Source organism: Peromyscus leucopus, chromosome 19 (genome assembly GCF_004664715.2).
Source record: "Peromyscus leucopus breed LL Stock chromosome 19, UCI_PerLeu_2.1, whole genome shotgun sequence".
Lineage (NCBI taxonomy): Eukaryota > Metazoa > Chordata > Mammalia > Rodentia > Cricetidae > Peromyscus > Peromyscus leucopus.
This window is the reverse complement of record NC_051079.1, coordinates 5,569,487-5,581,308: the sequence shown is the minus strand read 5'-3', so window position 1 is coordinate 5,581,308 and position 11,822 is coordinate 5,569,487. Positions and strand designations below refer to the sequence as shown.

Sequence of the window (11,822 nt, the reverse complement as noted above, 5' to 3'; positions counted from 1 at the left end):
AGCCAAAAGAATCCTGTACAGTAAAACAACCTCTGGAGGCATCACAATCCCTGACTTCAAGCTCTACTATAGAGCTACAGTAATAAAAACAGCTTGGTATTGGCATAAAAACCGACATATGGACCAATGGAATCGAATTGAAGACCCTGACATTAACCCACACACCTATGAACATATAATTTTTGACAAAGAAGCCAAAAGTGTACAATGGAAAAAAGAAAGCATCTTCAACAAATGGTGCTGGCATAACTGGATTTCAGCGTATAGAAGGCTGCAAATAGATCCATATCTGTCACCATGCACAAAACTTAAGTCCAAGTGGATCAAGGACCTCAACATAAATCCAGCTACTCTGAACCTGCTAGAAGAGAAAGTAGGAAGTAGTCTTGAACGCATTGGCATAGGAGATCACTTCCTAAATATAACACCAGTAGCACAGACACTGAGACAATCAATCAATCAATGGGACCTCTTGAAACTGAGAAGCTTTTGTAGAGCAAAGGATACGGTCAACAAGGCAAAGCGACAGCCTACAGAATGGGAAAAGATCTTCACCAACCCCACATGTGACAGAGGACTGATATCCAGAATATATAAGGAACTCAAGAAATTAGACATCAAAACGACCAACAGTCCAATTGAGAAATGGGCTTTAGAACTAAACAGAGAATTTTCAACAGAGGAAACTCAAATGGCTGAAAGACATTTAAGGAATTGCTCAACATCCCTAATCATCAGGGAAATGCAAATCAAAACAACTCTGAGATACCACCTTACGCCTGTCAGAATGGCTAAGATCAAAAACACTGAAGACACTTTATGCTGGAGAGGATGTGGAGCTAGGGGAACTCTCCTCCACTGCTGGTGGGAATGCAAGCTTGTACAACCACTTTGGAAATCAATATGGCGCTTCCTTAGAAAATTGGGAATCAATCTCCCCCAAGATCCAGCTATACCACTCCTGGGCATATACCCAAGAAATGCTCAATCATACCACAAGAGCACTTGCTCAGCTATGTTCATATCAGCATTGTTTGTAATAGCCAAAACCTGGAAACAACCTAGATGCCCTTCAACTGAAGAATGGATAAATAAATTGTGGCACATATACACAATGGAATACTACTCAGCAGAGAAAACAATGACATCATGAGGTTTGTAGGCAAATGGATGGATCTAGAAAAAATCATCCTGAGTGAGGTAACCCAGACTCAGAAAGACAAATATGGTATGTACTCACTCATAGGAAGATGCTAGATGTGGAACAAGGATGACTGGACTGTTACTCACATCACCAGTGAGGCTACCTGGAAAACGGGACCCCAAGAAAGACACGGAGAAATGGATGAGATCTACACGAACACTCTGGACATGAGTGGGAGCAATGAATGATGAGGGTCAAGGGAAAGAGAGCGGGAGATCCTAGCTGGATCAAGAAAAGAGAGGGAGAACAAGGAATAGGAGACCATGGTAAATGAAGACCACATGAGAAAAGGAAGAAACAAAGAGCTAAAGAGGCCCACAGAAATCCACAAAGATGCCCCCACAAAAGACTGCTGGCAATGGTCGAGATACAGCCGGGACTGACCTACTCTGGTGATGGGATGGCCAAACACCCTAATAGTTGTGCCATAAACCCCATCCAAGGATTGAGGAATCTGGGTGCAGACATCCACGGCTAGGCCCCTGGTGGAGCGCTGGGAGTCTAATTAGTGAGAAAGAGGAGGATTTACATGAGCGAGAATTGTTGAAACCAAGGTTGGATAAAGCACAGGGACAAATAACCAAATGAATGGAAACACATGAACTATGAACCAAAGGCTGAGGGGCCCCCAACTGGATCAGGCCCTCTGAATAGATGAGACAGTCGATTGGCTTGATCTGTTTGGGAGGCATCTAGGCAGTGGTACCAGGTCCTGGGCTCGTTGCATGAGTTAGCTGTTTGAAACCTGGGACTTATGCAGGGACGCTTGGCTCAATCTGGGAGGAGGGGACTGGACCTGCCTAGACTGAGTCTATCAGGTTGATCCCAGTCCTCGGGGGAGACCTTGATCTGGAGGTGGTGGGAATGGGGGGTGAGCTGGGGGGAAGGGGAGGGGGGCAGGAAGGGAGAGAACAAGGGAATCTGTGGCTATTATGTAGAACTGAATAGTATTGTAAAATAAAAAAAAAAAAAAAACATGGTGTCTTAGGGTTTCTGTTGCTTTGATAAAACACCATAACCAAAAAAGCATGTTGGGAGGAAAGGGTTTATTTGGTTTAAACTTCAACATTTCTGATCATCACTGAAAAGTCAAGACAGGAACTCAAGCAGGGTAGGAACCTGGAGGCAGGAGCTGATGCAGAGACCATGGAGAGGTGCTGCTTATTGGCTTGCTTACCCTGGCCTGCTCTCTTACACATCTCAGGACCAACTGCCCAGGGATGCCACCACCCACTATAGGCTGGGCCCTCCCCCATTGATCACTGAGAAAATGCCTTAAAGTGGGATCTCAGGGAGGCATTTCCTCAACTGAGACTCCTTCTGATGAGTCTAGCTTGTGTCAAGTTGACACATCCTCTTCTTTTGTTCATAAAGACATACAATGTTTCATTTCCTTTTTAAAGATCTGGTATTGTATGCTACATTTATTATAGAAGATTTTTTTTTAAATACCAAAACCATTAGCAACAGTATTTTTAAATTCACAGGTTGTGAAGGAAGTAAGACTTTTAGCATTCATAAATTTGTAAGAATGGGTTCAACTATTTGGCATTATGCCCTCTTCAGGACAAGGATCAGATCTTGTCAGTTTCCCTATTTGCTCAGCATGTATCCAATGGGATGAACATTAGATGAAGACCATTTCAAATCCCTGTGCCTTCAGTTTTCTTAGGGCCACATACTTCTATATAATAATGTCTCCCACTCCTGAAAGTGTGCCTATTTTGACTTAATAATCCACCTTGTATGTGTGTATACATATATACATATGTGTGTATCTTTGTATATATTTTTCACTAACTCTGGGATCTTCTCATTATGTGCCAAAGAGATGAACAAATTGAGTTCTTTACAAGTAATTAGACAAGGTGATTAGTCCACCCTTTTCTCCTAATGTCCAGCCCTTTAAAGGAGTCAATCCATAAGTTAACAACTTTACAAGCATTTATTAAGTCACACCATAGGCAAGCTGTCAGAACAAAGATGAGTATGATCTGGAACCCAGCCTTAAAGCTCCTATAGATTCTAAATTAGAAGAGAAGGCAGACACAAAGAGTTTCATAACACTAATCTCAAATGAAAATCATTGTGGTTTAATGCTCATTTTCCTACTATGTAGTAATACGGATAAAAACTAATTCTCCCTGGGCATGTCAGTACTACACCTCTAATCACTTGGGAGGTGGAGACAGGAGAATTAGGAGTTCAAGGTCATCCTCTGGCTACACAGAGTGTTAGAGGCTAGCCTGGGCTAAATAAGACCCTGTCTTAAAAAATAAAAGCCAACAAACTGAGTTTATTCTTGTCACTATATTCTTAGCATCTATCAAACTAATGTGAAATTCTCCTGCCTCAGCCTCCTGAGTCAGCACATATGGATTTTCCTCAAATTGTTGACACTTCACCAACACATTGATGTTCTTACCACTCATCAAGGAATGCAGCTCAGTATTGTATTCAGTTTATTTTGAGATGATTAGCTCCTTAACTAACAGTGAAGATGACACAAACTTTAAAAATTACCAACCTTTAAAATCATCTTTTCTAGAATTTGCTTGTATGCCAAGAAGCAACATACTGGGCGAGTTTCACAATGCAGTCTGAGGCTCGTGTGAAAATGAGGAATTTCAAAGAACATTAACCTATGTTTGAAGACAACTTCAAACCTGACATTCTTGAAGATGAACACAGAAAAACTCATGGTTTGTTTCAATTCACTTATTCCTTCTAAAACCTCAGGAATAAATTCTAATCTGCAAAAAACTTTAGCTTCCAGACCAAAGAACTAAGTTGTCTTCTTTGATTTTTTCTTCTCTGCTTCCTCTTTTTCTTTTTCTATTTCAGTTACCTGCAGTTCAATTTCTTTGGCACTAAACATCTGAAAAAAAAGAAAACAAATATTTTTCAGTTATAACAATACTTGAGTATTTTCTATCTGTAGCTTTGTATTGTATAACTTCAGAAATGCAACAAAGTGCCTCAAAAACCACAAAGCAAAGCACTCATACCACTGAGGTGAAATCAGGTCTGTGACATCCCGTGTCACTGCAGGGCTGGATGAGGCACTTAGTTAGGTATCTTGTACATGCATTGTCACTCCAGATGCAAGGCTTGTTTCTGAGTAAATGACTTCATCCTTCCATGTGCTGCTCTTACATAGTTTAGCTATTGCTATGGTTAGAGTGGAAGGTCCCCCAAGGACCATGTATTTTGGGTATTTGGTGCCAAGCTGGTGTTGCTGTTTTGGAAAGCAATGGGACCTTTGAAATGTAAAGTCCTTGGGTATCATAGCTTGCTGCCCTTTCCTGTCCTGTCTCTAATTCCTGTTCTAGTGTATATGTGAGGAGCTTAAGGAGGAGTTCAAGCACAGATTATGGGGATGGAGGGAGGACAGACAGACAGTGTAAGCGCATGTGTGTACACATAGCAGTAAGGACACAAGAGGACCTTAATAGAAGCTGACCATGCTGGTACTTGATCTCAGAATTTCAGGGCTGAGAGAAGTAAGTGTTTGTTGTTTAAGCCACTGAGTCTATGATAATTCTATTAAGGCCTTCCCAACTAACATAAGCTAACAGTAATTTTATAGTCCCCAATTAAGTCACCTGAATCCCTGGGGTGGAGAAGGAGAGTCTGTGACCTGTTTCCCTGACAGCTGTACAGCTCTCCTATTTGCAGCTTCTGACTAATCTCTTGCCTCACCTCTAATGTTGGCATTACAACCTTCCTCCAGTGTGTCCAAGACTTCTAGAACGTGCTTTACGTCGTCATCTTCATGTCAGCACCAAGGTTTCTTTCAGTTTTGCTTTGCTTATTAGAAAGCAGAATTCAGACTCACAGAGATCTGCCCGCCTCTGCCTTCTGAGTGCCAGGATTAAAATTATGCCTGCCCCATGCTTCCTTGAGGTAGAAGATCTTGCTATGTAGCCATGGCTTGCCTGGAACTTGTGATCCTCTGCTTTGGCCTTCCTAGTGCTAGTATGGCAGGCATGCTAGGCTATACAACATTTTTGGATAGAGTAATTACAAGCCTCATTTTGTATATAAGAAAACTGAAAACTAATGATGGGGGCAATTTGCTCAAGGTCATACTGTGAAAAACACTGATATGCTGGAGTATAGACTCAGGTTTACTAAGTTCCAAGTGCTCTGCTCACTATGTAGCCTATTCTGAACTGTTACAAGGAACTGTACTCTGAGTTTTCTTCCAGTAAATGTACCCTTCTACCACTCATCAAGAAGATATGCATAGCCTGTATGTGTATGTCTATTCCAGAAGGCATACAGGTGACATAGCTAAGAAATAATCCTGATTTTTGTGGCTTCAGGGCCCCTCTGGTCCTGGTGTATCTCTAAAAGCATTGTGAGAAAAGGTGAAAATGAGCCCACCAACAATCTCTATAACCTGTGTTTACACTCTGTTTTTTTTTTTTTTCCTGTGGGGCTATGCAGGGGGCAGACCAAGTTCTGTCCCCATTCCTTTTATTTATTGAACTTTGCTGCTGCCCTATTATCTTGCCCCAGCTGTCGAAACAGTGGTAAAACACACACCCTCATTGTTCTACACGTTACTATATTTGACACACATTGCTGCCGAAAATACTGTCCTTAAACCCAAGGCAAAGTATACATAAAATTAATCTTCTAAGCATAGTAGAGTTTCCCATATTTTTGTACAGTCTATATAGAGAACTACTGACAAAATAGACAGCTAACAATTCTACCTCAGGGACAACAGGAAACCACATCACAAGTGCTCTTTAGCCACTGAGTCCTCTAGCATAACGATCTGACAAGTTGTTCCGAGTTTAACTCATAATGCTTTAAGAAAGACATACAAGCAGTGTTAGGACTGTTACCAAGAAACACGAAAAGGTTAAGATTCTAGGGATTAAAATGAAAATGTGAAAGGGGCTCAAGGCATTTCGTGTGAAAATGTAGAGACAACAGATTAAAAAAAAAAAAAAAAAAAACAGCACACAGGACCAAGTTGTGTAGCTCAGTAGTAGTACAGCACTTATGCACAAAGCCTTGGGTTAGACCCTCAGAACAAGGGAAAAGCAACAGTGTGTTGTGGGAAATGTGCTGTGGATATGTGTTGTTGCTCTCATTGGCTAACAAAGCTGCACTGGCCTGTGCCAGGGAGAATGGAGCCGGGCAGGAAATCCAAGAGGGATAGAGAGAGAAGAAAGGCGGGGTCAGGGCAGATGCTGCAAGTTGCCACCAGGAGAAGCAAGATGTGAGAGAACAGGTAATACCATGAAGCCACATGGCAAAACATAGATTAATGGGAATGGGTTGAGTTAAGTTGTAAGAGCCAAACAGTTTGTAATTAATATTAAGCCTTAAAGTAATTATTTTATAAGCAGCTGTGGGATCATGGGGTGGGAAAGATCCATCCAGACCGCAGGGCCGGGCAGGACCAGAGAAACCTCGGCTACAACAGTGATCAGAAAGAGTGGAGGTAACAAGAGAAGCAGCTGCTCTGTGGGTGGGCAGACTGTAGTGGTCCCTACTTACAGGCATGGACACTAAACGGGCAGCTCTCTATGGAGTGCTCATCCCTCTAAGTCTTCACAAAGACAGGAAGTAAGCACCTGCTTGCAATAGACAAGAGATAACAACTCAGCCCCAACAGAAATCATTGTGCTTGTAATGGCAATCCACGGGCACCAACAGCATTTTAACTTGTGTCAAGCTATGCTAGTAATAGTTCTCCTTTGGTCAATCATTTACCTTCAAAGGTTGATCTCTTCTTATTATAGCCAGTTCAATGTTCTTCCCACCAGACTGGACAACCTAGTGTAGAACAAGGACACATAAGAACCTTTCCAGCTGGCTTGGGCACAGCTCAGCAGTAGAGTGTGTGCCTGGTATGTGTGTGTGGCCCTGGTTTGATTCTTCAACACTATGTATAAAGACCCACAACCTACCTCTGAGGATGTGTCTTAGTGAACACGGGTAAGGAAATCACAGCCGTATTCTCAGAACAGACCTTACAAGGTCACTTACTTCCAGCAGAGCTTTGATTGCCAGCTTGATAGCTTCGTTGTCGTTAGAAATTGCATCTTCTGTGTAATTCTTCTCTAGAAATTCCCGGACAGTTTTAGCACTCCGGCCTATTGCATTTGCCTTGAAAAATTAAAACAAAATTATTAATACAAGTGGGTTTATTGTTACCATATATGTTCACACTTTTCAGGTTTACTCCAGTGTTCAATAATAGAATCATAATGTGAAAACTTGATAACCTAAATAAATAAATAAATAAAAATAAGAATAAATAAATATATTTTAGGACAGCCAGGGCTACAGAGAGAAACCCTGTCTTGAATAAAACCCAAAATAAATAAACAAATAATAGAATCACAAAGTGAAAACTTGACAAACATTTCAGAGATTCATTTGTTATTATGTAAATAATCTATAATGGTGACATCACTTTTATTTCAAGTTTACCAATGCTTTGACCTAGACATTGTTTTCTATTACCTTAATGGTAAGTTCACAAGTTCTTTCTAACTAAAGAAGACTATCTGAGTTCAAACTCCAAAGACAAGAGGAGGTAAACCAGTGTAAGGTTACAATAGGGAGTAAAAGGAGAGGGGACCCAGGTGGTGGTAGTGCATGCCTTTAATCCAGCACTGGGGACAGAGGCAGGTGGATCTCCATGAGTTCAAGGCCAGCCTGGTCTACAAAAGTGAGTTCCAGGACAGCCAAGGTTAGGTATGTTTTCAAGATCAATCAGAAATATATCTTAGATATACAGGTCATCTTCAGAGATCTGCAGAATATGGCATTTAGGATTTTTTTTTTTTTTTTTTTTTGGTTTTTTGAGACAGGGTTTCTCTGTGTAGCTTTGGAGCCTGTCCTGGAACTCACTCTGTAGCCCAGGCTGACCTCAAACTCACAGAGATTCGCCTGGCTCTGCCTCCTGAGTGCTGGAATTAAAGGCGTGCGCCACCACCACCCGGCCATTTAAGATATTTTAATAACACAGATTTTTTTTCTTTTTTTATGACAATGAGACATGTCTGATCCTGGCAGCACCAATCTACTTCAGAGAAAATGATGGGCATTGAAGAAACTCCATATAGAATTTACTTTCTTTGTGGCAAAAGTTAGCCACTAGATAAGAAAGTGCCCTTGCCTCAAATGCTGACAGTATGCTGTCCAAAATGGACAAGCAGAACACAAAAGAAAGTTACTGCCAAACTTTGCCAAGACAAGGTAGGAAGGCCCTTTAGAAAATCCTGCTTCACAGATGAGTCTGTCAGATATCCTAGGCATGTAGGCTGAAGATGGATGCCCCAATGTTGCAGAGGAACCTCGGGTGACTGTCCAGGTAGCCAGCTGTTTCTGTCATTTCTCACATTTTTTGGAAGTTGCTTGTTTGCACTTCCTGATTACTCAGTTAATATTATTTCCTTCTCAGGTCTCTGAGGGAGTTGAAGATTAGATAGTTATACTTATAGTTTTCCTTGTTATCAGATTCAGAAAAGAAACTCACTAAAGAAGTGTAAGGTGTGTAAGTTTGAAAGACAAAAGATAGTTTTTGGTTGGTAATACAAGTTAGGATAGAAAGTGAATTAGGTACATTATGGACTCACCAAAACAGTATAAATAATGGAATATTTTCACTGAATTTGTCAAATGCAAATGTACTAGACATTGTTGATATATTTCTTGCCTATATATTATATATGGTTTTTCTTATATTAGTTATAATCTTTTATTATTTCAGACAAAAAAGGGGAAATATGGTGATATATTATGTACCCCAATAAAGCTTGCCTGGGGATCAGATGACAAAACAGAGTTCAGGCAGTGGTAGCACATGCCTTTAATCCTATCACTCTGGAGGCAGACATCTGTCTGGATCTCTGTGAGTTCAAGGCCACACTGGGAACAGAACCAAGCATGGTGGCACACACCTTTAATCCCAGTACTAGGAAGTAAGTAAGATGGCAGGGCACAGAAAGGTATATAAGGTATGAGTAAACAGGAAAGTCTTGCTCTTGAGGCTGAGGATTTTGTAGAGGTAAGAACATGGCTGACTTGTTCTCTTTCTCTGATCTTTCAGCTTCCCCCGCCCCCATATCTATCTCTGGGTTTTTTTTTTAATTAATAAGACCTTTTAAGATTCATGTTACAGTCCTGTGATAGTTAATTTTGTCAACCTGACTGGATTAACAAATCCGAAGGAAATATCTATAGGGCATATTCTGAAGGGAGCATGAGGGCATTTACAGACACAATCAGATCATGAACCTCTGACATGGTGAAGGATTTATTCCACTGATGAATTAAAAGCTGAGCAGGCTACTGGGGTGTGGTGAGGCTGTGGAAGGCAGATCCTGGTTGAGAAAGGGTCACCGGGAGGCAAGGCTGCCTTTGAGGGATGTATCTTGCCCTGCCCCATTGCTGTTGGGGCTCTGCTCTGCTTCTGGGCTGCCGAGACTTGCACAGCTTCATTCTGTTAACCTTGTGAGGTTGGAGGTCAAAGGTAACCCATGCAAACATGCTGTTCCTCACTGCACTTGTAACATGCGTTTCTGACTGGTGCATCTTGAGTCTTTGACACAAAGCAGCAGGAAGCTAATTTACACAGCATGTAAATAGTATGCTATAAAATCAAATCCAAACCCAATAATTAGAAATAAACACTAAAACAATGTTAATATATTTAATTCACTTAAAATAATAAGCCCATTACTTGTTTGTTGCACTAGCCTGTTTCGTCTCCCAGTACAACATACCACCAACTAGGTGGCCTAAGCAACAGAAACTTGTCTCAGAGCTCTGGAGACTTTGAAGTACAAACTGCTTTCAGACAGCTGTTTTCTTACAAACTCCTCACACAGCTTCCCCGTCCCCTACTCCCCACCCTCACTTTGGAAAATACAGTTTTAAATAAAACACAGCACTATATTAACAAGAATTTTAATTATGTTCCCTCAGATTCATAAGTGGAAGTCCTAACCTTACAATGTGACTAATTTTGAAGCCAGGATGTTTGATGAGATAATTAAGGTTAAATAACATTTTTAAAGTGGGACCTTAATTTCTATATGCACATGCCAACAAGGATGATGACGGTCTCATAGGGACCCACTTCACTTCTGTGAAGACTGACAGGCAGTTAATGACTGCTGAGAGAGGCAGGACTGGTCTTCCCCAGGGATGAGCCTATAGTTGGTTATCCAGTACAAAGTGGCTAACCCTAAAATATATACATACAAGCAACATTAAATGGACTTAGCAGGGTGTGTGTGTGTGTGTGTGTGTGTGTGTGTGTGTGTGTAAATAAAGAAAAAGAGGCCATGAATTTGAGGGGGCAAGGGTAGGAAGGGAATGTGGAAGGGAGGAGAGGAAAGCAGAAAAATGATGTGATTACATTTTAATTAAAAATAAAACCATTTTTTAAATGTAGAACTCAGGACCAGGGAGATGGCTCAGCAGAGGACATGGGTTCCATTCCAAGCATCCACATGACAACAGAACAACCAACTGCAGTCCAGTTCCAAAGGATGTGACGCCCTCTCCCAGCATCAGACATGCACATGCACACAGACAGACATGCAAGCAAAACACCTATACACATAAAAAGGAATATATCTTTTAAAAAATCTTTTTTAAAAAGTTGAATGCACACATACATAAACACACTAAAAGATGGAATTTTTCTCTGTGTTTTTCACAGTCACTGTTTTGAAATGCTATGCTATTATTTTAGTTGAATTATAGCTTCATTCAAGTGTTAGGAAAGTGGGAACTGGAGAGATGGCTCAGAGGTTAAGAGCACTGACTGCTCTTCCAGAGGTCCAGAGTTCAATTCCCAGCAACCACATGGTGGCTCACAACCATCTGCAATGAGATCTGGTGCCCTCTTCTGGCATGTAGACATACATACAAACAGAATCCATATATACAAACAGAACACTGTATACATAATAAATAAATAAATAAATAAATAAATAAATAAATAAATAAATAAATAAATAAATAAATAAACAAATAAATAAGTAAGGGCCTAGGGAAAAAAGTGTTAGGAAAGGAAATTTTAATGTCCTTCTCAGTGAAGTGTTCATATTCCACTCAAGGTAGTTGCTTTTTCACAGTTAATTACAGGTTGGAATCTAGAACCACAAAAGGAAACTTTTTAAACTGTTTACACTAAAGTCTCTTGGCTAACTATTATTTAAAGTAAATTTAAATTTTCTTGGTAGGCTATAGTGGTGCATGCCTATAACCTCATCGTCAAGGAGCTGAGACTTGAGTTCCAGGCCAGCATGAACTATACAGAAAGAACCTGTCTAAAAACAAACAACAATCTCTACATTTCCGTAGGATTTTGGTGGTGTTTGTGGTGATAGTATTGCCGCTTTTGTTTTTACTTTGTATTTTGGAATGGTACCTCCCTAGGCTGGCCTGAACTCTGTATGCAGTCCTGGTCAGGCTCAAATCTTTTGCTCTCTTGACTCAGCTCATAGTGCTATGATCAGTTTTACCCTGAGTAGTCAACAGTCTCATTGGTTGTATTGAATGGATCTTTTATACTGTGCCTTGGTCACCTGGAAAACATTGGCTCACTGAATTATACAGGTACTTTAACTGT

At 40.7% G+C, this 11,822-nt stretch overlaps 1 protein-coding gene across 1 annotated transcript in view; it reads right to left on the bottom strand.

Moving 5' to 3' along the window:
- Positions 1 to 3,130: 3,130 nt before the first annotated feature.
- The window catches only part of Psma8 (proteasome 20S subunit alpha 8), a 51,168-nt gene continuing 42,476 nt past the window's right edge, over positions 3,131 to 11,822 (bottom strand). Inside the window, 3 exon segments of the mRNA XM_037196967.1 lie at positions 3,131 to 4,082; positions 6,941 to 7,003; positions 7,217 to 7,336. Of these exon segments, the coding sequence (XP_037052862.1) occupies positions 3,990 to 4,082; positions 6,941 to 7,003; positions 7,217 to 7,336 (276 nt within the window). The 3' untranslated portion in view covers positions 3,131 to 3,989.